This window comes from Pyrenophora tritici-repentis, chromosome 5, assembly GCF_003171515.1.
Source record: "Pyrenophora tritici-repentis strain M4 chromosome 5, whole genome shotgun sequence".
Lineage (NCBI taxonomy): Eukaryota > Fungi > Ascomycota > Dothideomycetes > Pleosporales > Pleosporaceae > Pyrenophora > Pyrenophora tritici-repentis.
Genome location: NC_089394.1, coordinates 185,068 through 210,357, shown reverse-complemented (window position 1 = coordinate 210,357; position 25,290 = coordinate 185,068). Strand labels below are relative to the sequence as shown.

General features: G+C 51.1%; 7 protein-coding genes across 7 annotated transcripts; 4 read left to right on the top strand and 3 right to left on the bottom strand.

Moving 5' to 3' along the window:
• Positions 1–449: 449 nt before the first annotated feature.
• Positions 450–14,450, bottom strand: PtrM4_100500 (EntF, Non-ribosomal peptide synthetase module protein; the record flags this gene model as incomplete). The annotated part of the gene is made up of 2 exons (XM_066107400.1): positions 450–5,107; positions 5,159–14,450. The coding sequence occupies 2 exons, from the start codon at positions 14,448–14,450 to the stop codon at positions 450–452; spliced, it is 13,950 nt and encodes a 4,649-aa protein (XP_065961849.1).
• A 622-nt stretch (positions 14,451–15,072) lies between these two features.
• Positions 15,073–16,946, top strand: PtrM4_100490 (ProP, Permease major facilitator superfamily; the record flags this gene model as incomplete). The annotated part of the gene is made up of 4 exons (XM_001942310.2): positions 15,073–15,240; positions 15,297–15,583; positions 15,647–16,181; positions 16,242–16,946. The coding sequence occupies 4 exons, from the start codon at positions 15,073–15,075 to the stop codon at positions 16,944–16,946; spliced, it is 1,695 nt and encodes a 564-aa protein (XP_001942345.1).
• A 560-nt stretch (positions 16,947–17,506) lies between these two features.
• Positions 17,507–18,307, top strand: PtrM4_100480 (FabG, Dehydrogenase with different specificities (related to short-chain alcohol dehydrogenase); the record flags this gene model as incomplete). Its single annotated transcript, XM_001942309.2, has 1 exon — positions 17,507–18,307. The coding sequence occupies one exon, from the start codon at positions 17,507–17,509 to the stop codon at positions 18,305–18,307; it is 801 nt and encodes a 266-aa protein (XP_001942344.1).
• A 501-nt stretch (positions 18,308–18,808) lies between these two features.
• On the top strand, positions 18,809–19,800 carry PtrM4_100470 (FabG, Dehydrogenase with different specificities (related to short-chain alcohol dehydrogenase); the record flags this gene model as incomplete). The annotated part of the gene is made up of 2 exons (XM_001942308.2): positions 18,809–18,864; positions 18,975–19,800. 2 exons carry the CDS (start codon positions 18,809–18,811, stop codon positions 19,798–19,800), a joined length of 882 nt encoding a protein of 293 aa, XP_001942343.2.
• A 363-nt stretch (positions 19,801–20,163) lies between these two features.
• Positions 20,164–21,882, bottom strand: PtrM4_100460 (GlcD, FAD-FMN-containing dehydrogenase; the record flags this gene model as incomplete). Its single annotated transcript, XM_001942307.2, has 3 exons — positions 20,164–21,273; positions 21,329–21,533; positions 21,581–21,882. 3 exons carry the CDS (start codon positions 21,880–21,882, stop codon positions 20,164–20,166), a joined length of 1,617 nt encoding a protein of 538 aa, XP_001942342.2.
• Positions 21,883–23,043: 1,161 nt separating this feature from the next.
• PtrM4_100450 (uncharacterized protein) lies at positions 23,044–23,730 on the bottom strand (the record flags this gene model as incomplete). Its single annotated transcript, XM_066107399.1, has 2 exons — positions 23,044–23,318; positions 23,415–23,730. The coding sequence occupies 2 exons, from the start codon at positions 23,728–23,730 to the stop codon at positions 23,044–23,046; spliced, it is 591 nt and encodes a 196-aa protein (XP_065961848.1).
• Positions 23,731–24,187: 457 nt separating this feature from the next.
• On the top strand, positions 24,188–25,219 carry PtrM4_100440 (uncharacterized protein; the record flags this gene model as incomplete). Its single annotated transcript, XM_066107398.1, has 2 exons — positions 24,188–24,205; positions 24,299–25,219. The coding sequence occupies 2 exons, from the start codon at positions 24,188–24,190 to the stop codon at positions 25,217–25,219; spliced, it is 939 nt and encodes a 312-aa protein (XP_065961847.1).
• Positions 25,220–25,290: the final 71 nt, after the last annotated feature.

Sequence of the window (25,290 nt, the reverse complement as noted above, 5' to 3'; positions counted from 1 at the left end):
CCGTATGCCTTGAACTATCAGAAAACAAGATATCGCCAAGAATTAAAATAAAAGAAGTGTTGAGAATACAGTCCGTAAGTGACTTGGTGGTATCAAGCGGAGGAGTAGTCACATGATTGGTGACACGTGCAGGTGGGTCCTAGCGGGGAGCTTGGACGCAGCTGCACGCAACACGGATCTACGAACGTGTGAATAGCTCCTTAGTCAATACAATACGAGTCGTACCACCACTACCGTTGTGCCTTAGAGAGCGCTCTATTAGGTAGTCATACTACTACTAATAGTGCCAGCTTCTCAATAAGAAGGCTCAAAAGATTCCTTCATTGCTCCGATCACATGCCCTGTGCTTCGCAGGCTTTCTCACCAAGCGTGACAAAAAGCCCCAATTTTGACAATAGAAATCCTATCATCACATCGAACTCTGAAGAAACAACCTGCCATCGCAGAAACTAATGTTCATTGCCGGGCAGCTGCGAGAATGAGCCGTCCGGCTGCATGGCGGCAGCCATGGCTCCGAGCGTGGGATGGTCGAACATGGTCGGCACATGGAGCAGCCAGTTGTGGCGCTTCAGCTCGGCGCCGAGCCGCAGCGCCCGCAGCTCGTTGCCGCTCCAATCATCGAAGAATTGGTCATGCCTGCTCAGCTCCGTTGATTGGTCAAGATTCAGCGTCTTGATCCAGAGAGAGGCCAGCAGGCGTTCGCTCGACGAGAGTGGAGCGTCGTAGCCGTGTATCTCGGGGCAGATGGCTAGCGAGTCGGCGGGTGCGTTTCGCACGAGCTCCTGGAGGCGGCTTCGATCGAGCTGGCCGGCCGTTGTCAGTGGGAATGCGGGGAGCGCTGTGAAAAAGGACGGGATGCTCGTGGGCGACAGCGATGCGTTGAGTTTGGGCTGGAGAGCTGTGGCTAGTTGACCAGCTAGATTGGCTGCTGCTCCCTGCTCGCTCGTCCACGGTGCTGTGCTGCTCGCCGTCACAACGGCTCCAAGTCGGAGATCGTCTCCCAGTATTTGGGGAGCGTACAGATCCACCACTACGTCCGAGGAGCTAGGTAGGTGCTGTCGGATTGCATCTTCAATATCTCTGATCTTGATTCTATGACCATTGACTGTCAACTTGCGTTCAGCTGCTGGCTCGATTAAAGTCAGCGTTCTGTCTGCATTAGCTCTGAACCGCTGCAGCCCCTCGGTCTTAATTTGCCCAGCATGAGCGCTCGAGAGGTTGAAATGGTGAAGCTTAAGGATACCAATTGCTCCTGGTGGCACACGCTCGGAAAAGTTGTGTGGGTTCACGACGGAAGCGCAGGTCCCAGTTGCAGCGCCGACAAACTCTCTATGTTGGCTTTGCGAAGGGGATCCCAAAAATGCAATGGTGCCCATCTCCCCCACACCCCAGGCCAGGAACAATCTGGCACGTTGGCTCCATCGAGCCACATCATGACGTGTCGGAATGTCGCCGTACAAACATACCTGTCGCAAGGCCGGCATATTGTTGGGCTCAAGTATCCTGGATACAGCCACAGGAATGGTGACGGCGTTGACGCCAAAGGATTTGATACTTTCGCCAACATTGGAGATGCTGCTACTTAGCGGCGGACAGCAGATTGTGCCACCGTATGCAAGCGGAGCGAGGATATCGACCAGCATGGTAGTAGACCATGATTCATTGTACAGCAGTGACCGAGTTTCTGTGTCCATGGCCATCCGTTCCCCTACCTGAAATAATGCAGCGCATAGTTCTCCTTGAGTGACGAAACTTGGAGCTGATCCGGCATCTGCAGAGAACGGTGGGAACGCAAAAGCGTAGTCTGATGCTGTTGGAGGTAGGGGTGAGCGATAAGCCGGCTTAAGGAAAGCCGTAGTGGGTATCGGCAAAGTATCCGCGGCGACAACAATGCATCGGCAGCCGGAGACGTCGGAGAAAAATGAGGCATAGGCTGGCGAGACCAGAACGGTGGACGTTTTGGCGTGGTGTAGCAAGTCAGGCAATGAGCTACTGTCTGTGCTGGGATCGAAGGGCATAAGGTAACCCCCGGCTTTTAAGACGCCCAGGATGGCGACAATGACCCATGGAGACTTATCAAGAACTAGACCGATGGCTTGGTTCGATCGCACGCCTTGGCGGACCAGTCGCTCCGCCAATGAGTTGGAGTAATCTTCGAGCTGCATATATGTCATGCTGTCATGCCAGGACTCAACAGCATGATGAAATGGGTTGCGATCGACGTGCTGTCGTACGAGATGCTGTATGTACGATCCGCTCGATGCAGCGTTTGTGTCGGATCCACCGTTGAACCCGACCTGTTGAGGCTGCCGTGTCTCCATATGAGATTTTGAAAGTGCACTCAGGTCTCCCACTGGTGTCGAAGGTGGCTTGTGGAACATCTGTTCAAAAAGCGTGATGAAAGTCGCCATGATGCTCTCGACCTGCGAACTGTGCAGGATGACGGGGTCGTAATGGAACGTAACCAGGATCTCTTTTCCACCAACCAATGTCACCAGATCAACACACAAGGCATTGGGAGAAAAGCCTTTGGGATTCTCATACACTCTTGGAGAATAAACACCGGCCGCTTGAGCGTTAAGGTCATCAAAAGCAACGGCTTGGAAGTTGAACAAGCTATGCAGTTTGCATGCCTTGTTACAATCTTCATCGATCCGTGATATTCTTTCCCATCCAATGTGAGCATGTGGTATAGCTTCAAGGTGATCATTCTGGCACTGGGCCAGGAAAGATGAGACACTGAGACTATGATCGATACGCGTGCGGCAGGGGATAAGGACAGCCGTGGGTCCCGCCATCTCCTCTATGCCTGGAACACCGGCAGCAGCAGTAGCGCGACCAGACAGGACGGTTTTAAAGATGACATCGCTGCTTCCCCCGAAATGGCTCACGGTGAGTGCCCACGCTGCTTGTGCAATGGTAGCTACCGTCGCGCCAGACTGGCGAATATCATCTGGAGTTGGAAGAGGCAGCTTTTGCTTGATCGACCACGAGGCCATGGGCATATAGTTTGCAGCAATGTCTGCCGGTTTCTCCGGAAACTCTGCTCCGGATGCGCCTTCGAGCTTCTTCTGCCAAAATGTGATGGCATCCGCTGGATCCAATGCTGCTTGGTATCGTATAAACTCTTTGAATGGTGTGGCTCTGTCGCCGCTATCATCATCATTTTCGGTTGATGGACTGGAAAACAGCCTAGACCAGATCATATACAAAGACCATCCATCGTAAAGTCCATGTGAAGCACTGAAAAGAACGGTGACTGTTCCGCTCGTATCCTCGGCGTCTTGCAGCGAGGAGGCTGCCTTCACAAATCCGACACGAGCCAGCGGCTGGCCGTAATCGTGGTTGTCGTACACATATTCAGCGAACGTCTCAATATCTGGCACTTCTTCCCACGTCAGAGCAGAACTTTTCGTGACGACCTGCAAAGCACTACCGTCATGGCCTGGAATCATCCGGGTTCGCAATAGCTCGAACCTCTGGAATGCAAGTTCCCAAGACCTCTTGAGCATCGTCAGATCGGATGTGGGTATGTCCATGTGAGCAATCATGAGGTATACATAAGGGGTTCTCGCGGTTGAGGCCATGGAATCCTCCTGGAAAGGCGTAGCTGGATATATGTCTTCAACATCTTCAAAGTCAATGCCGTACTTCGGGAGCGTATAGTGAATCACGCTCTGTGCTTCGGTTTCGGATATCAAATCGAATTGCGCTGATGTCGGTGCACTGAGGGGAAGCTCGGAGGTGACAGCGTCTTCCGACGTTGGCTCAATGTGGTTTGCCATATCTGAAAGTAGAGGGTTTGAGAATATGGAGGAAAAGGTCGTTTTGTAGCCAAGAGACCGAGCCAAGCTGACCAGTTTGATTGCAGAGAGTGAGTTGCCTCCCAAAGAAAAGAAGTCGCTGTTCACAGTCACAAGACTCTTGTGGACTCCTAATAGGCGCTCCCACCAGTCCCCTAGCATATCCTCCTTGGCGTTCAGCGGGCGAAGAATTTCCGTGTTATCGCTGTTTGAACTTTCGAGATTCAGGGAGCCGAGATATGTTGCTATGAAACCACGGTCCAGCTTGCCTGATGCAGTATTCGGTAGCCTATTCAGCGCAATGAATATTGAGGGTACCATGAACGAGGGAAGTACCGCCCGAAGACTGTGCTGTAACTTGGTGGCTATCGTGTTGGGATAGTCGGCACTTTCAGTGCGCAAATGAGAGAATCGCACACCCGATAGCGCGTCCACAAAGTCCAGCTCCATGACAAGGAATGCTACCAATACGGGGTCTGTCTTAGCTGACCCTTGCTGAGAATCACCAGATGATGGATAGCAGAGCTGGACAGTGCAATGGCGGAAAAGCGTGTCAGCGGCCATTGATTTCTGAATGTGGTGCTGCACCTCGCCAACATCGATGCGCTGACCACGAATCTTGACTTGGCCATCTCGTCGGCCGAGGAATTCAAGACTCCCATCTGATTCATATCGGACCAGGTCTCCAGTACGATAAACCCGTGCTGTACGCATTGATCCAGGCGCAGTACCAAAAGTCTGTGTGCTGAAAGAGCGTAACGTAGCCTCTTCCATGCTAAGATAGCCACGCGCCAACTGTTGACCACTAAGACAAAGCTCGCCAACCGCACCGATTGGCGCGAGAGTATTTGATTCGGGCCTCATCACCCATACGCCCACGCCGAGTCCCTTTCCGATGTTGCGACTGCTTTTCTGATGGCCGCCCTGCACGACATCTCTGGCGGTCGCATAGATGCATGCCTCGGTGGGACCATACGCATTGACAATGCGACGTCCGGGCTGCACCCAAGCATCGATGTCTGACTGTGCCAAAGCTTCTCCAGCGAAAACCACGAGTTCTACGTCCACGAGCTTGCCGCCATCCAAAATTCGTGCAACCGTTGGTGTCAAAGATAGCACATTGACTTTCATCTCGAGGATAGACGCGGTCAAATCATCCATGCGTGCCTGTTCGGATGGGACGCATACACAACCTCCGGCAGCGAGTGTGGTAAATATCTCGAAAAGACTGACGTCGAAGGTGAAGTTACTGAATTGTAGCATGCGCGTCGTCCGACTCAGTTTGAAGTAATCCTTCTGGAAGGCTATGGCACTCGACCAAGCTGCATGATCAATTTCCACCCCTTTTGGCCTACCTGTGGTTCCAGATGTGTAAAGGAGGTATGCGAGCTGAGCTCTTGGGGAAGCTTGGGTATGGCATTGGCTTGAAGCGCTGGGTCTTGGTGATGATTGCGACAGCGCAGATAACTCGACTAGTAATACATAATGATCTGTGAATAAATCCGACAAACGGTTGGCATGACTTGGGGAGGTTAAGATGATCTCCACCCTAGCTGTGTCGACGAGAGCTTCAAGGCGCGATGCTGGCTGGGTAGGATCAAGAGGTACAAAAGCACAGCCGGCTTTGAGTATTGCAAGCATCGACACCAGTGCGGCCGCTGACTTATCGATATATAGACCGACGAAACAAGATTCGCTATTGTGAGGTTTGTGCTCGAGTATGTCTTGCGCCAGGATGTTGGCGAGTTTGTCCAGTTGCTGATATGTCAGAGTTCCATCATGAGACATTACGGCCATGTCAGATGGTTGCTCATGAGCGGTCTGTTCCACTATTTCATGCACAAGTCTTGGAACAAACCCCTTCGGCTGGCTCGAGTTGAAGTCGAGAATGGCATCGATATGGCTGGGAGCTGTATCCATGAGGCTACCAATGTCACTGAGTGACGAATCCGAGGTGCATTGGCTGACGTTTTGCAGAATGTGATCAAATTGCTGCATCGCAAGGGTAAGAGTCGATTCATCGATGCAGTGAGGATCAAAGGCGGCTTCAATGTTCAGAGAATCGTCTTCGATGCTACACTCGAGGACAAGAGGGTATGGATGGAAGTCAGCTGAATCGATAGGTAGGGGAACAATGCCGAGCTCGTTGAGAAGAGAGTTGTCCGTAAGCGAGCCCGGAGTAATAACCAGTAGTGTATTGAAGTCGCAAGCCTCCCGTGCAGCTGGACTCAAGCTTTGGATCTTTTGGAGGCCAAGGTGCTGATGAGGTAGTGCCGAATTAATGACTTGTTGCAATGTTCGCAAGTAGTCCGCCAAGCTCATATCATGTCGGACCTCTACTTGTCTCGGGACTGTAGCGATGGTCGGCCCAACAATTTCCTCGATATGGGGAAGTGCGATGTCTCGGCCGGATAGTGTTACGCCATACGAGACCAAAGTACTATCCGAATACCTAGCCAGAGTCATAGCCCACACGGCGTTGACAAGATCGGCTGTAGTTACTGAGAGGTTTCGACTGGCCTGTGCAATGTAGTTGAATCGAAATTTCTTGCTCGAGCTTGCAGACGGCTTATGAGAACTCGCCACCGGTGGCCACTTAAAACCGTTCTCGTCTTGGCCAATTAGCTGGTTCTTCCAATAATCTTCAGAAGGCAGAGTGCTCTTCAAATTGAGCTCTCTGATGAAAGATTGGAATGATGGACTGGGATGAGTTGGACCCGGATCCCCGCGAAAGAACCCAATCACAGTATCCCAGATCAGTTTCATTGACCAGCCATCATAGGCTGCGTGGTGAACGCCAATGATGAAGGAACTCGGACCACCCTGTTCTCCTGAAACCACACCTAGGCGCAACAGTGGAGATCCGTAGGAAAATGCTTGAGTCCGTTGTGATGCCATTTGTTCCGCGCATGATTTTCCGGTGACCGAATAAGCTGCAGGAGCAGATCGAGCGACGACGATGAAGCTGCCGTGAGGTCTCAAGATAATTCGACTCCTCATCATTGCGAAGCGAACACTGGTTTGCTCCCATGCCAGAAGGAAACGAGAGACATCCATTTCCAGAGGTAAGGTGAACGCAGCATGGAGACAATATGCTTGTTGTTTGGGGTCTGAGGAGGATATGGCCATCAAAGCTTCCTGCATAGGACTGCAGGGATATATGTCTTCGATGTCTTCGACAGATAGGGAGCATTCTGCCGATATCTCTTGGAGTGACTCGTCATCAAATTTGATGTCGAGATGACGCACCAGCGAGAATGGCTCACTGCAAGAGCCTTCGCTTATCGTAGATGCACTTGATGAGACTAGATTCGATGACGCAGTGGAAGAGATGGTTGTTGAGGTACTGGTCAGAAGACTTGCCATATCGATCAGATCCGGATTGGCGAAGATTTCTGCAATAGAAAGATCAATTCCAACGCGTCGGCATTCCGCCCTCAGTCGCATGGCAATCACTGAATCTGCTCCAAGGTTATAGAAGTTACTTCTCTTGCTGGTCACTTGGACGTTCAGGACCTTCTCCCATAGTTCGCCAAGGAGCAACTCTTCGTCTGTTTCGAGATCGTCGCCATTAGTCGATATGGTAAGTGCCGCTGTGTACCCAACCAGCTGGACACGGGCCAGCGCTGAGGTTGCTACCTGAAGGGCACGTCTGTTGGTTTTTCCAGAAGTTGATAGTGGGATCTTCTTGATCGGAATATATGCTTGAGGAAGCATATACCGTGGGAGCGATGATGTTGTAGATGGTTGACGCAGTATCTTGGCCACCACAGAACGTAATTTCTCGATCGAATCTGCATCTGTAGGAATGAGTTCCTCACTCGCAAACGACTCTTTTGACGACTCCGAATCAGGCCTTACGCAGACAAAACAAACTAGCATGTCGCTCTCTCCGAGGCTAGCCCGCTTGAGCAAATCGACGATGATGGGACCATCGTCTCGATCAAGACTGGTGCTCAGTACAGTCTCAATCTCGCCAACCTCAACACGCTGGCCATTGATCTTGATTTGTGTATCTTTCCTTCCAATGAAATTCAACGTTCCATCAGAATTGTAGCGGACAAGATCGCCTGTTTTGTAGAGTTTGCTGTCCGGCCGAACGCCCTTAAGCCATTCAGGACTGTCAATGAACACTGCCGCCGTCGTCTCGGGCCTTTTGAGGTATCCTCTGGCCAGTATAGGTCCTTCTATGAGTAGCTCACCGATGACACCTACTGGCCGAAGAATATCGTGATTATTCTCATCAACAACCCACGTAGCACAGCGGTATCCACGCCCAATGTTCGACGCACCAATCTCCCGAGTCACAGCTGAGTGCGATACGCATGCTATGGTGCATTCAGTAGGACCGTACATGTTGATCAACTGAAGACGGCTAGCCCATGCGTTCACTTGCTGTACGGAAAGGGGCTCGCCTGCCAGGCAGAGGGCTTTCAGGGTGGATACCGATAGCGGGTCAAGTAGGGCAGCAAAAGACGGAGTTATACCTGCCCAAGTAGCCCTGCTGCGTGCCACGAAGGTTGTGACCTCGACAGGGCTACGGTCTTCTTCTCTCGGAATACAAAGGCAGCCACCAACTTCAATGGTGGTGAAGATATCACCTATTGATGCATCGAAACTGTATGACGCAAATTGTAAGGACCGTGTATCAGGTCCCATAAGCGTCATACCTGTAGCGACCGCATGTTCTCTCAATCCCGTGGCCAATGCGCGGTGAGTTATTAGGGTACCCTTTGGCTTTCCCGTGGTGCCAGAAGTGAACACCGCGTACATAAGGTTCTCTGGCTTCACTGAATCGCAGATCGGTGCGTTGTCCAGTTCGTGTTGTCTAGAAGAAAGCAGTTGATCAACAAGCCCTTGGCCAATCTCAACTATGGAGATTGTCTTAGTTTCGGTGGCTGCACGGAGCCTGAAGCCTCGCGACTCTGCTGTCAATGGCGAGCATACCACGACAGAGGCTTCTAGTTCGTTGATAAGGTTCCACAAGCGTGCTTCTGGGTGCGCTGGATCAAGTAGCACAAATGCTCCCCCAGCTTTGAGAATACCCAGTATAGCGACGACTGTCCATAGCGATTTCTCGAAGCACACAGGAACCAATGTCTCTGGGCCAATGCCATACTGCAAGAGGTGTCGGCCAATGCAGGTGGATGCATCATCGAGTTGCTTGTATGTCATGATCCCATCCCAGCTGTAAATCGCCTCCCTGTCTGGGAACGCTCGCACCCGTTCGGCAAAGATCTCGTGTGCGCATTTTTCCACGGGAGTAATCAAGGGACTGTTCCACTGGAGGATCGAAGTCATGTCGCGTTTGCTCGGCTTCAAAATATCGCGAAGACTTTGATGCGGATCGCGTACCAATTCTGAGAGCATATGGCTGAGTGAACCAGCCACATGCTTGATATGCTCGCTCCCGAATGCCGAACCCAAGAAGTCAAAGTGCATCTCCATTTTCCCGTCAATATCGTCGACTTCAACGAATAGAGACAAGTCGAATTCTGTGGGATCCTTCTCCGTGATCGTTTCAAAGATCAGGTCCTGGCCGCGATCGATCTGAGATTGTCGCGAAAGCTTAGGGAGAAATGAGATACCGCTATTGAACAGCAATGAGTTTCCCGGCAATCCTATGGCACTTTGGATCTCGGCGAGAGAGGTTCCCTGATGGGCGATGGCATCGGCTGAGCACTCCTGCATCCAGTTCATCAATTCCACCAAAGACGAGTTTACGTCCTGACCGAAGTCCACGAAACAGACCAACATAGCGATGAATGGGCCAATTGCATCTTCAATTCCGTCAAGTGGTGCGTCACGTCCTGAAGCAAGATATCCAAATACAGCATGATTCTCGCCGGTATACAGCTGCAGCACTAGCGCCCATGCCAAATGGACTAGAGTTGGTATGGTAACCTGCAAATTGCCCGAGACACGTTGAAGTTCCGACAGCTTCACCTCTAAAGGTACCGGGGCATGGCATCTCTGTGGCTTCTGAGACTTGGGTGATTCCTTGTCCATCCTGGCGTCCAACAGATGGGGAAAAAGGCATGGCTCAACACCATTGAGGTGGTCCTTCCAGTATAACAGACTGCTGTTCCGGCGCTCCGGGTCGCGAATGTAACGGATGAAGTCACCGAAGGTGTTTCGCGTGCTATCTGAAACTAGTACACCTTGGCCGTATGCTCTTGCAAGACTTTGTAGTAATGGCTTCTGTGACATGCCATCAAAGAGGATATGATTCACCTGAAGCCTGACAAACGTTCTTTTGTCAGAAGTTGAGCAAATGAGAAGCCTATGCGGGGGCTTCCTGTCAGGGAACAGGCCTTGATCTCTGTACGACGTGTAGCTGTTCAACTGCTGTAGTGCATCTTGTGAGTCCTCCGCTTTCAGAAGGACAGAACATGGCATATGTTCCTTCAGAACGATTTGGTAAATCATTTCTGATCCAGTGGCACTTGCAGATTCCAGGAAAACCGTCCGGAGTGTGGAGTGGGCTGCGACTGTTTCATGCCAAGCTGCTAAGAGCTGATCTGGGTCGATAGATCCGCCTGCTCCTTCGGTGTGATCTGTCGTAACCTCCCACGTAAAGTCAATCTCATAAGCGTCTAGATTGGTCGTTTTCAATTGGCTCAGTGCCAAAGAATCTTGCATCGGAGAGCCGTCCAAGATTGCCTCGACGTCACCGAGATTTTCGACTTCTGGAATGGCCAGTATCGTTTGGGCAAGAGAATCAATCTCGAAATAATCCATGGTGCTGCGTTTTCCGATGTTATCGAGAGTCAATTGCTCCCTTTCGTTGAGCAGTGATCCCACGACATCCTGTAGAACCGAAGGTAGAACAGATTCCAGCCAAGAAGATATTCGACTTTGATGCCGTGTTTTTGAGTTCCATGCACTTGTCAGATGCAGCTTTCCATCAGAAAGCACAGCAGCCGATAATTCGAACAAGCAGAACCTTTGGAGATTAGGGCCCATATCAGCCAACTCCTCGCCTGCTGTCCACGATTCAGGCTTGAGAATCGCATCTTCCTTTTCCAGGGATTGGTAGCGTCCCTCGTAATTGAAGAGAATTTCGGCTGGCAGATGATTCTTGTAAGCAGACCGCCCCTCCTCAGTCAGATACTTGGACGAGAAGTACTGGAATCCCTTGGCAGGCATCGCTCTTCGCCAGTCCTTCACGCGCCGAACTACGTCCACAGTATCGTCGGTATTGACGTTCTCTAGGAGAATAGGTGATACAACAGTGAACCATCCCACGGTCTGCGAAATGTCAATCCAATCGTTCCATGGCTCCCTTCCGTGAGATTCGTTAAAGATTGGAGGTAAAGCGTATTCTGGGAAAACTTTGCTGAATGATACAAAGATACTTGCCAAGAGGATATCTATAGGCTCTGTGCGAAGCGCTCGATGGCAATCGTAAAGGAACTGGGACGTGAGCGTTGGATCGAGAGCTATGCGGATTTCCTGCACATCGCTGTACACATTTTGAGATGACGAGATCCCCCAAAAAGAGAAGTCTGTATCAGGTACTGATAGACCATATGGGATTGTTTGTGCGGGAATGAGTCGTCGGCTGTGGTGCCTTTGTAGCTCAGCCCAAGCAGAGAACGGAATTGATTGCGATCGGTCTGGTAAGACCGGCGCAATTGCCTGACTGTCTACCTCAGTCAGAGCAGCAATTGATGCTTCTAGTTCTTCCACGATGATCCTCCAGGAGACCAAGTCGATTACGATATGGTGAGAAACGATAAACAGCAACGAGTCTTTTTCGGCAGGCTTTTCGAACAGTTGCGCACGCACGATCGGGCCATCGAAGAGGTTGAGGGACTGTCGCGCTTGGAGCATTCTTCGTTTTTGCTCATCTCTTGATAAGTCATCCGAGATAAGTTCCAATTGGAAATCAGAGTCTGTCGCAGTAGCAATATATTGCATCCATTCCCCATCTGAGGAGGCTCGGAACCGCGCACGCAGCATTGGGTGCCGCTGGATGATATCTGCGAGCGCTTGTTCGACAAGCTTTGGCTGCACAGCCACCGTTAACCGAAGGAGAACATTCTGGTTGTAGTGATGCCAGGCTGAAGATGAATGCGCTGTCTCTACGAAGAACTGCTGCATGGGTGAAAGACGAAAGAGCTGTTGCTCCTCGATCACAGGAATCTCCAACTGCGAAGATGTTTGCTCGCTTATCTGATCGGCAACATCCAGAAGTGATTTTGATGTTAATATATGCTTGACAGAGAGGAACCCAAGACCGGCCCTTCTTGTTGCGGAAGAAATCTGCATAGCCGTGATCGAATCACCTCCGAGTTTGGTAAACGAATGGGTCATGATGACTCTATCCTTTGGCAGGTTGAACACCTGACTGCAGATTTCCTGAAGAAGCTCTTGCCGTTCATTGAGGGAGACTGTCTGGTGGGCTTGCGAATCTCCATCTATATGTGTGAGGTGCATTGACTGTTCCTGCGACAAGATCTCGACCTCATTCAGCAGAAGTTTTCTGTCGAGCTTTGATGAGGTTGAGTACGGGAATTTGTCGATTCCTAGCCAGTGGGATGGAATCATATACGGAGGAAGGCTTTCGATTAGCTTCTTACGAGTTTCTTCGACGAACGCTGAGTTGAGGGGTGTGAAGTAAGAATCATCTGCGTCTGACGTTCTTTGAGTTTGGAGGATTGCAGTCAGTCGGTTAGCAAGCGGGCCCTTTTTGGGAAGGACTACGGCCGCCCTGCATGACTTGATATGTGCCTCGATATCACTGAGTTCTATGCGCTGTCCACCAACCTTGACCTGTGAGTCTGCTCTACCGATCACCTCAAACGAGCCATCGGCGAATTGTCGTGCTAAGTCGCCAGTCCGGTAGAACCGCCGTGGAGACGATTGCTCCGGCGTTGGATTGGGGAAAAAGTCCACGTCAAGCAGAAAGCTGGCAGCCGTCCGAGTTGGGTCGTTTAAATACCCGTCAGCCACCTGCGGACCTTCAGATATAAGTTCGCCAATGGCGCCAACTGGCATCAGGCGACGCTTGTCCATTTCAGCAACCCAAACACGGGTATTCCTTGGTCGAGTCGTGTTATAAGCGGCTCCTCTGAATATCCGCCCAAAATTGAGGATGAGAACATTCTCGGCTGGACCGTAAACATTATAAATCTCTGCGCCGCCATCTATCCAGCCAGCGATGTCTGACTCCTTGACTAGCTCACCCGCGAGAAGCAGCTTTTTGATTGTTCTGGAGCAGACAGCAGGATCGAGAAGTCGAGCCACTGTTGGCGTCAAGTTTGCCCATGTTGGGCGTGAGCGTTGGATAAACTCCTGCAGGTTTCCCATACGGTCATCCTCAGATGGAATACATAGTGTCGAACCATGGAGCAGGGCAGTGACTATATCTGCATAGGACATGTCGAAGGTGTATGATGCGAACTGAAGCATCCGATCTGCGGGGTTCGCGTTACCAATCCTCCCAAACTCCCAAGCCCCAGTGCAGACTGCAGCATGTGAGGCAATGATGCCTTTGGGAATTCCAGTGCTTCCAGATGTGAACAAGCATATTGCAGGATCATGGGGTTGTGGTAAAAGATCCTCGACTTGCTTGTCAGTCGATAGCCCCTGAACACTGAGCCGAGTGGCTTGGACGACCTGAAGTTCTGGGGATGATCTCTTCAACAGCACAGCAAGATCACCTTCAGCGACCACCGCATGGGTCGCATTTGTGACGTCAATGATCTGTCGTATGCGCGATTCTGGGAATCTGGGATCAACAGGCACGAAAGCTGCACCCGCCTTGAGCACAGCCAGCATAGAGGCGATCGACCAGCGTGATTTGTGGAAGCAAACCAGAACCCATGATCCGACGCCGACTCCGCGGCGTCGCAGCTCCCTTGATATGTCTGTTGAGGCATCATCAAGCTCTCTATAAGTCATTCGACCGTCCCAAGCATCGATAGCCTCGGCATCAGGCTGTGAGTCGGCCACTTTGGAGAATTCGGCATGAACCAAAGACTTCTTGGGGATGAAATCTATCTTGTTCCATGCTATGATGTTTTGCAAGTCCTGTTGACTAATGTTGAGGTCTTTAAAGAGCTTGGTGCTCTTCGTTTCCAGGAGAGCATCGAGTGTCGAAGAAAGCGTTGCGCCAAAATTTCTGGCCTCGAGGTTGGACATGAAGTTGTGGCGGAAAATCAGCGTGTATGCCGACGGCTCAACAAGCAAGGCAACATCAATATCTTGCCATAGAAATTTGTTTAGACCCCCGGACTCGTGAATTGGATTTTTTTCGGCGGAGACAAGATCTTCGCCATCGGTGTATATAATGGCCGTATTGCTTTGATTCTGCTCAACCGAATCCGACCCATTGTCATGGCTGCGAAGATTGGTCGAGATAGATCGCAACTCGGTGGTTTCCAGTATGTCGCATGATCTGCTCGCTATCTTCGCGTTGTCGGCTTTGCTCTGGAAGCAGATCTGCGACAAGTTGGTGTACAAGCAGAGTGTTGCAGACCATCCAGCTTCAAGTGTTGCTGCCGACAGAGATGGTGTAGATGGCGCGCTCAATCTTAGCTCCTCGCTTTCGACAGCCTTGGAATGTTCATTTCTTCCAGGGAACGCAGGCAGTTTGCAAATCACCGCCTTTCTGGACGTCGGCAATGAAGTTCGTCTCATGACTTCGATGTTATCCTCTGTGATATGGTTACTTGCGCAATCACATGCAGCAAATAGGAGGCACAATGGGGGTTCGACGGCTGCGCTGGGGACAACGACAGACGGTCAAGTTTCACACCACAGGCAGCAATCTGTCCCAAGCAAAACAAAGTCAGGATCGCAATAGACAGAAGTTGAGGAGGCTTGCAGTGGTTGTTTCAAGCAAGCTTGAACGATTCTCTATCAGTATGCGATTGATCTCAAGAGCGCGCACTCCTATTGATGCGGAATCACATTATTACATTATTATCGACTTGCATCACAGAAATTATTGGCATCTTCGCCCAAGACGCGCAAGAAAGGCGCTGCGTGTAATAGTGTCCAGCGTTACCCGTGCCACATACGCCCAATATGGAGTAAGCGCTGACATACCCCAGCATGAGCTCAGCATGAGGTGAGACAAAGCACGCTTCCACATAACGTGCAGAATGGCGCAACGCCTCCCGCAGCCCTTCCCTTTTGCCAGATGTCGTGCTCGTAGCGCTATGTGGACATGTTTTGCGGCATAGTTCCTGCTCTATCATCACGCCGAATGTACCTCCCGATGCGTTGAACTCTCCACGATTTTCGAAAAAGTTCAATCATGGCTAACGCAGATGCTACGATGCCAGCCGACGACAAGAGACTTCAGGAGGATGCAGACGTGCCATCTCCATCTATGGTTTCAGCCACAGAAGCTCCTGCGCTGACCACCATGGAATGCGTGCTAACCATCGGCTCGATTGGCCTGGTGGTTCTTATGGGCGCTTTGGTAAGACGTCCGCAGCTTCTCTAGTGGTAGTCTTGACTAAATGTGTTGATAAGTAGGATTCTACCATCGTGGCCACCATCAATCCAACCCTAGTTGCAGTATTCAAATCAGGCGGGGACATTGGATGGTATGGTGCCGTCTTCCTCTTAGTAGTTGGAGCTACTTTGCCTTTCTTTGGCAAGCTGATCACCATCTTCCTGCCAAGAAATGTTTTCCTGGCGTCCTTGACCATCTTGGAGATTGGGTGCTTGATGTGCGCTCTTGCTCAAAATTCGCCAACATTCATTGTTGGTCGAGCGATCGCTGGACTCGGATGTGCTGGCGTCCTTTCCGGCGGGTTAACGTACGTTGTCGAAAAGGAGAAACGGGAGCGTATGACGAACATCTAGCTAACACAGTTTCGTAGCATTACTGCGTTGATTACGCCACTACGGTATAGAGCCATGTTCATCGGCATCATTGGTGGCTTAGAAGGTGTTTCCAGTATCATAGGGCCCGTCATTGGTGGTGTCCTCACGAATACGATAGGATGGCGTTGGGGATTTTGGATCAACCTTCCCTGCGGCGGTCTCCTTTTCGGCGTCTTACTCCTTGCCTTTCGGAAGCCCATCAGGACGCCAGGCAATGAGACCAACGCAACAAAATCACCGCTCGAAAAACTGCGTCAACTGGACTTTGCTGGAGGTTGCATCATAATAGGTTCACTCACATGCTTGCTTCTGGCTTTGCAATGGGGAGGCGCTACGTATCCATGGGCTAGCGGTCGAATCATTGCGCTTTTCGTCATTTTCTTCATCTCCTTTGTCTTATTCGCGATTTGGGAAACTAGACTTGGTGATGCAGCGTTGTTTCCAATGCGCTTGCTGAAGAGGAAGGCCTTTGTGGCATCCCTTTGGTTCGGCTTCTGCATCTCCAGCGGCATGTGGATCATCCTCTATTATGTAAGTCACCCGCATTTAGTACTCCACAGATCGCGGGAACAGTGAACTGACAGCAACTAGCTTCCAGTATGGTTTCAGGCGATTATGGGAGTGACGGCCGAGGGATCTGGAGTCCGTGTCTTACCAATGGTAATATCCGAAGTTTCCGTTGCGACCGTAGCGGCAGCGCTAGTTCCAGTCGTCGGGTATTTGCCTCCCTTTGTCTTTTCAGCCACAACGCTGTCATCCATTGGCGCTGGTCTGTTGTCTTCGCTGCATCCCGGCAGCTCCAGGGCTCAGTGGATAGGATACCAAGTGATACTAGGTGCCGGCTACGGTATCGGAATTCAGCAATCTCTCGTCAACGCCCAAGCGTCAGTAGAAGCAGCAGACGTTGGATACGGGACATCTGCCGTGCTCTTGGGCAACATTCTCGGAGGCTCCATTTTCATTAGCATCGCGCAAGCCGTCTTCCTTGGCGAGGTTCTGAAACTCGAGGGCCAGTTTTCCGGAGTGTCGCGTGATACATTGATTAACGACTTTCGCTCGCTGCGAGATGTTGTCTCGCCACTGGATCTGGCAACAGCTTTGGATGTCTACAACTCGGGTTTGCGAAAGGTATTCCTGATGGCGGCAGCGTTGTGCACACTATCCGTATTGGCCTGGCCCTTCATTCCCTGGCGCTCGCTCAAGACCAAAGAGAAAAAGGATCAAAATGTGGAGAGCATGACAGAAACAGTAGGAAGGGACGTCAAGAATGAGAAGGATGTTTCTTCGAGGGACTGACAGATGCAAGCCAGGCGAAGGTGAACGTGAGCGAAGAGAAGGTGAATGCGAGAGAATAGAATATATAGCAGACATATTTTGAATTGATATTCTAGCGTAGCATGTTCTAAATGAAGACTAGAAAGGAGTCATGGTTTTGCACCCACTCTCCTAAACTGGAGTCGTGTGTGCACTGATCGAGGGTTCAAATGTGTGCTCCAACACTTGGAAGATCTACATGAGCTCGAATTTTCAGAAATTCTGCGGCAACCTGAATTTTGAAGCTTAGAGGTAGTTTCGTTCGTGCCGGAGTGCTCACACTGAGTGATGCCGATCAGCTTGGCTGACCCTCAATGAGCATCCATGAGAGGTGATAACCTGACCAAATAGGCAGGTAAGGTGTCGCAATTTGCACGCCGCGCTCATCATTAGGTGAGGGAGCCGTTGTGCAGGTTTTCTCCAGGCACCAGGATCAAAGTATTTAAATCCTGGAAGCCTCCGCCTGTGCCGCATAGCCCCTTCTCAGTATTCCTCCCTACTCTGTTCCTGCCACCCACTTTCACATCACACCAATTTCACTAATGTCGGCCACCACAGAAAACAAAGTGTACGTCGTCACCGGTGCCAATCGAGGCCTCGGTCTTGGCCTTGTGCAATCACTCCTTGCGCGTCCCCAACACACGGTAGTCGCCACGGTCCGTAGCGAGCAAGCCAAACAGTTGCTAGAAGACGAGGTCAAGAGCGTCACGAAAGGAACTGGCAGCACGCTTGAAATCATACAATACGACTTCTCCACGGCCATCTCTCCGAAGCAGGTGGAAAGTACATTCGCCAAATTGAACATCCAGCACATTGACGTTCTGGTGCTCAACGCTGGAGGGGCACAGCCAATGGTCCCGCCAAGCGAAACCACAGCCGAGGACCTACGCGCAGCTTTCGAGACCAACACCATCGCGCCTCTGCTCGTCTTCCAGGGCCTGAAGTCATATCTGCTACAAGCCAAATCCACCCCCAAACTCATCTGGGTCACCTCTTCAGTCGGAAGCATCGCCGACATGGACCCGTTTGGCGGCGGCGCCTACGGTCCAAGCCGAGCGGCACAGAACTGGCTAGCGCGCTCCATCCATCTCGAATTCAACGGCACAAAGGGAAACACGCATCTGATTGCCATTCCCCTGCATCCGGGATGGGTACAGACGCGAGCGGGGCAATACGTCGTCGATCAGTGGCAGTCAGCGCTCAAGGCCATCGACTACAACATTGAGAAGCCCCCGACTACGCTCGAGGAGAGCATTTCCGGCATGATCAAAGTCATTGACGATGCGACGGCGGAGCATTCAGGGCAATTTCTGACCTATGAAGGCAAGACCTTGCCGTGGTGAGTTATTGTTCGTGGTGGTTGAGCGTTTGCGCGCCAAGCGCGCCCATTCAGCGTAGAGGAGGCCGCCAAGAGCTCAATAGGTGTCAGTCGTCAGCCGTCAGCGAATGAAAGAATACACTACTATGCGTACATCTATGCGTGCTGTGTTCTAAAGGATAGCTAGGCCCTTGCATATGCTTTCCATTACCCTGTGATCTACGAAGTACTGAAATGGCTAGACCAGTCACTAAGCCGCGCATCCTCAGCAGTCTGCTTACCATATCTCACCACACATAGCGTGATGCTCTCAGCCACCCATGCAGCCTCTGCATAACCCTGACAAGTTGCTGGATCTTAGGCATGGATGGTCAGGTGCATTCGATTAGGTATAGTGCGGAACCCATGTTTATGGCGAGCTTCATTGCATGCCTGTGCGGCTCAACGCAAGGCCCGTCGCGTGAAAAGTCGCAATCACACATCGGCACGCGATCTACCTTTTATATGCAACAATTGTCAGACCAAAATGAGCACCATGTTTTCTCTGAAGGGCAAAAACGCGGCTATCACTGGTGCCGGAGGGTGCGTATCCTTCCTTTACAATCCAGTATGATGATAGTGCCATGAAGCTATGCTCCACAAGGTGGCAATCAGTGAAACGCTGCTGAATTATAACTGAAAGCTATGCGCAGGGCCATCGGCACACAAACAGCAGTTAGCTTTGCCGAAGCTGGTGCGAGTACCATTCTCCTGTCCGACGTTTCCAAAGAAGCCCTGGACCGGCTTCAGAAGCTCTTGGATTCCAAACCATCATGTTCGGCTACGTGCTTCCTGTATCAAGTCTGCGACGTCTCCATTGACGAGCGGGTTGCGGAGTTACTTGCCAAACTTGATGAGCATGGCGGCCTAGACATTATGGTCAACAACGCCGGTGTCTTCCCTACAGATCTTGACGGAGATGCTGTGACGGTGACGGCTCGTGCATGGGAGTTGACGCACAATATCAACGTGCTGGGTACATGGCTGGGCTGCAAGCATGCGATTTTGAGCATGCGCCGATTCCGCAAGCAGAGCGGTAGCGTAATCAACCTGAGCTCCGTGGCAGGGCTCATTGGCAGCGCAACGTCGCAGCTGGCGTATACCGCCAGCAAAGGCGCCGTCATCGCCATGACTAGAGAGTTGGGCATCGTCCATGCGAGAGAAGGCTTCCGCTTCAACTCGTTGTGCCCGGGGCCACTGGATAGCCCCATGCTACAAGACTTCCTGGAAGGCGAAGACGATAGCAAAGGCTCATCTGCCAGCGTTTTTGAGCCTGCAAAGGGTCAAACATCCCGAAGACTACGGAGGGAAGTACACCTCCCACAGGGGCGTTGGGGTGCGCCGCTGGAGGTTGCGGGCGCAGCAGTCTTCCTGGCCAGTGATGCCAGCTCTTTTGTAAACTCGACTGAGCTGGTGGTCGACGGCGGGTTGACCAAGGCAAGCCTTTCATCCCGTGATTTTTGCCGATTGGATTGCTAACGTTTTTCAGGCATTCGTCACTCCCGAAGGCGAGCTACATCACAGTATCCTTTCAAAGCCTCGGCTAGGGACCAATTCCAATCTTTAGTGTTAGCCATGCAGCCATGTCGTTCTCATATGAAAGATTTTGACCCGTGAACTGCTCAAACGTGGCTTCGCTTTTGTTGAGCATCGTGCTACAAACAAGGAACACCAATGCTTTGCCCCATGTCTGGTCAAGCCGAAGTGGAATCAGAATACATATTAGCATAGTTCTTCCTCCTTAAAATGAAGGAGACAATGAGAAAGTAAGGCACCACGGAGCATACTCTCCTCATTACGAATATTGTGTATATATCACTGGTTATGGGACCACTGTACTGTTCAGATGCTCTTGCACAAAGTCCCGTCCTCCTTCACCACCCAGTTCTCACTTCCGACACAAGTAATACAGTAGAAAACACCGTCAGGATCGTACTTTTGCTTCACCATACTAAGGCGGTCAAAGTGCACGCCGTAGAAGTCTTCTTTCCATTGCACATTGCCCCAGTCGGCCTCGTTCATGTACGTACCCACTGAGGGCGAGAGGATGCGGTAGACAGGCTCCACCTTTGAGCGGATGTAGGTGAACGGCTCAATGTTGTTGATGTAGCTAAAGTCGACCACGTCACGCTCGAAGATGTCAAGCACAACGGAACGGTACCAGCCGGGCTGAACGGCGGAGTCGTTGATCTGCAGGCCGTGTGTGGTCTCGAGACCGTGGTGCACGAGCGTGTGATAGACGGGTTTGCCCGGCTCGCCGCCCATGACATCCATAGCGGCGCGGAGACGCTTCTTGTCACCACTCAGCGCATTGGTGTCGAGGAATCGGGAAGAGAGGGCCGAGATGCCGCCTACGCCTGCATTGGTCCCTGTCTTGTTGGCAAAGTACTTGCCGTAGTCAACATAGCTTGATTTGGTGATGTTGACCTGAATGCCGAGTTGGGTTGAGTTGTAAGATAGCACTTTATCCTCAAAGGACTGGAAGAGCTTTTGTGATTGTTCGGCTGTTTTTCCGGTGATTGTGAATGCCTGGTACCAGACATTGGTGAATTTGTGTTCGTGTAGGCCGTTGGCCGAATTGGCAACCCAGTATCCGTACCCGGCGAATCCTTTCTGGGACAGGCTGGGGAAGGAAGAGTAAACGCCGGTCATGGCATCTAGGAATTTACTGACTGTTTCAGTGCCTTGCGCGCCGAGCACAATGTAGAACAGATTGACGTTCCGGTTTGGATACGTCTTGACAGTCAACTGTGTTACGACACCATATGTGCCGGGCCCTCCGCCGCGGATGGCGAAGAAAAGATCCGGGTTGATATCTGGGCTGGCCTCGACGAGCTCGCCCGATGCAAGGATGACCTTTGCAGACAAAACTTGGTCGCCGCCCATGCCAAAGTTGCGGGTCACGGGGCTGTGACCTCCTCCCTGCGTCCAGCCTCCGGTACTGCAAGGTCCCTGGGGATACGTTAGTCTCGTTGGTCTTTTTATGTGCTGCCAGAAAAGTACAAACATTTTGGTTGCCTCCAACGACGATAACGCCTTTCTCCCAGGCATTGGGGTAGATGTCAGACCAGGCGTAGGCGCCGTTGATTGTGAGGCTAGTACCATTCCAGGTCTGTGCGTGACGCCCGCCCGAGATGGACACAGGCTCGTTGAAGGTGAAGCCGCCTCTGAAGTGATATAGCCATATGGATAGACCATAAAAACCTTTGGATCTATGCATGCTCAGTCATGTGATGGCCAACACCTACACACGACTTACCTTTGGACGAAGTCATGGCCGGAGGATTTGATGACTACCCGAAGGTTCTTTTCTTTGGCAAAGCGGATGCCATTCTGGATGTCCGCTTCCATCGTTGCGTTGATGGCGTAAACGGGTGAGTTGCCAAGCTGACACTCGCTGGCCGGGGCGTCGGTTACAGTTGGTGGTGGGCATGTCTCGTTGAGTGGGTAGTCATAACCGACAGGATGCTGAGCCTCGAACTTGGGATCATAGAACAACGTGTCGTTCAGCTGTGCGCATTGCTCCGCGTCGTAGCTAGGTCCCACATAGCAAGGGAGCATGACTGGGGCTGTCTTGATCAGTTTGCCACTGATTGTCTGATTGAATTGCGACCATTCGTCCGCGGTCGGCCAACATGCTTGACTGGGAGTCTGTATGATTGGTGAGTGATCTGATCCGGGATTATGACTGTTTTTTGCCTTATGATAAACTCACACATTTGCATTGGCACGCTGCCAACGGCACATAGACTAGCAGCAGGATGTGGAGTATTTGACTACGCCATGCTGCACCCATGCTCATTATGGTTGTCCGAAGACTTTAAACTTGTTAGTGTGTCCCGGTAAACTGGATATCGGAAACGGTAAACGAATCTGTACTTTGGTATTACCTGCAACAGAATGTCGTAACGATCGCACCTCGCTGCAGAAAGTGATGAAACTTGGTAAAAATACCAATCGCGCTCTTTGGACTAAGACCGCACATGCCACAAAGTGGCTCCTGTTATCATTTTTGCTGGATGTAAGTAGTGAAGTTCGCTGACGTGAGCGTTGCTATGCGGCAAAATGACTGCGCATAACATGACGGTTAACGTGTCCGTGCGCGTGATGCGCGGATTCGCGTGATGCGTGGGGAACACCATATCCACTACTTCAAAAATGAAGCTATTAAGCCACGTATATAAGCTGTTATTATAAGAATTTATAGAGGGGGAGTAATTAGATGCTTGCGATCAACTTGTACTATCTATATTTTAATAGGAGGTTGACGTTGCGGCCACGTGATGTGAGCTTTGGTTGTTGATGTTGATGTTGATTGTGGTTTAACGCCCTATCTGTAACCTCCCATAGGGTATTTGGGCGGGTCCCGCCGTGGTCTTATAGTGCTGTCGCACTTGCCTCGTGGAACCTATTCCTAGGTGTTTTGTATCTAAGGGGAATGATGTCCTGCCTATATACATATTCGTGAAAAGGACTCCCGCCATTTGAAGCCGTTTTCCTACAATATTCTAGTATTTCGTGGCTTGCGCCTTTGATCGATGCAGTACAATAACTGCTTTTTAGAGAGAGAAACGAAAAAGTAACAAGAGGCAATTTAAGATACAATGAAAGTTTTAAAAGAGAGCGTGTGGGTTGTGGCATCTATGCGGCGTTTTGCCGCGAATCCTACACTGAATAATGCCAAGGAATTCAGCGGGTCTTTGTGAAATTCAAAAATAGAAATCACTCGTTATAGAAGGAGTTCGTTACCTTCACGAAGGTCTCGAACTCTTGTGGCTGGTCTATTAATTGCGCGAGGTACGCTAGGCCTTCCTGTCTTGTGCGAGGGGGCACGATGGGGCGTAGAGGCCACTTCTTGAAGTGTGTTGTGGCTCTCTTGCAGAACACTAGGTGTTCTGGCGTCTTGGGCCTGCCGCATAGGCATTTCGAGGTATCCTCGTGGTTGAATTTTCGGTGGTACCATTCAAAGTCGCCATGCGTTGAGCGTATCATAAGGACTTTCGCGAGTATCCTTTAGGGTAGCCATAGCGCTGCGGGCGTGCGCCTAGTATCGTATAGCAGCTGCCATTGCGTGTACTATGCTGATAGCCTACTACTCTTATCCTTCCACCAAGTGTCCCTTGTATGTTCGAGGAGGCGGCGGCCTACTGTTCGTATACCAGATCTTGTGGGGGAGGCGGCCATGCCGTATGGCTGGTGCGGGTCTTTGGCCTCGTTGTCAGCCAGCTGGTCGGCGAGTTCGTTTCCAACAATCTTCATGTGTCCTGGCGCCCACCGCGTTTTCACGTTGTAGGCCTCCATAGCTCTATGGATTTGGAGGAACGCCCATTGGGAGGAGGTAGGGGCGGTTCCGCCAGACTCCGCAACAATCAATCCAGATTGGTCAGATTGATTGATTTGATTGGTCATTTGGAGTTTTTACCAACTCAATCAACTCAATCTAAGCTTTTCAAAATAGCTAATCAAATCAACTTGCGAAGGTCAGATTGATTGATTTGATTAGTTAGATTGATTTATTATTAACGAGTTGTAAGGCGAGTAGTGTCGTATTAAGAGAAGGTTTTTGGTGTTGAAGATAGTTATCTTGGACCCCTATCTCGCTTAGCTTGTGATCCCTGTCGGCCGGGCAAGCCAGTCTCTATGCATTCACTTCTCACCAGCTAGCTCTCCTCTTATAGGACTAGCTCCTTCTGCTTAGGGGCTAGCCTCTTCTAGGCTTCACCCCGCACCTATATAGCTAGTCCTTCGCTGTTCTTAATACAACAACGATTTCGCTCACTCAGTTCCCTAATAATCCCTTACACACAACACTAGTTGCCTAGCTACCTATACAGACATTTTTCTTTAGTGTTTAGTATCGCCCACGATGGCCAAACGCTCTCGAGTTCCCACCAATACTGCTGCCGCCGCCGCCGCCGCCAAACGGGCGCGCCTATCAAGGCCCTCTGTCCTATCTCAGCGATCGCTGTCGCCTCAGGAAACCCTTGGCGCCGCCGTAAGCCAGGCCACAACGTTTGAGTCGCAATTTTTCGAGTCGCAAACAGAGGAGGAGGGTGCGGCTGAGGGCAGCCAGGCTGGTACAGCAGCAACAACAGAGGCTAGTGTTGATACAGAGCCTGATAATGGCGATAACTTTGACGGCATTAACTGGGATCGCCTCCCTCGGTTCATGAAGCCTCTTACAACTGGGCGGCGCGTCAAGAGTTGGATCTTTCAACATGGATATCGCGTTGTTGAGCTCTACGATCAGAATCGAGTGTGGTTTGTATGCAAATACTGCCACATCCACAAGGTCATTGACACTGGCGGCAGTGGAGTTTTTGACGTATCAAAGGCCACCTCCTCAGCTGCAGCTCATCTTGGCCTTCAGAAACGAGGCCATGGCTTTACAAAAGACGGCCTGAAGCCTCGAAGAACAGGGCAGCAACTCTCTCTACGACAGACGCTGGAGACTGGTGTTGCAGTCTCTCAAGAGGCTGCCAACGCGATGGGCAACTTCAACATCCAGCAGTTTCGTGAAGTTGCAGTGTTCTGCCTTCTTGATAACAACTTGCCAATGGAGCTACTTGCAAGGCCGTCCTTTCGCGAGATGATTAGCCTTGCAAACCCAGAGGCAGAGGCAGCTTTGTGGGTAAGTCCTCGCAGTGTAGCTACCTACGCAATGCGCCTCTTCCAATATATGCAGCCACAGATTGTCTGCGCTCTGTCAGAAGCTGCAAGCAAGATCCACATAAGCTTTGATGGTTGGACGACAAAGGGTGGCAAGCGTGGATTCTTTGGAGTCGTTGCACACTTTGCTAACGCCTCTGGAGTGATACAAGATCTCCCCATCGCCCTCCCACATCTCGCAGGCTCTCATACTGGCAGAGATGTCAACAAGCAAGTCAAGCTGGCTTGATTCTTATCGATTGCAGATCACAGACAATATAGAGGCTCGTGCACAGTGGCACGTCCCAGAGAATGGTCTGT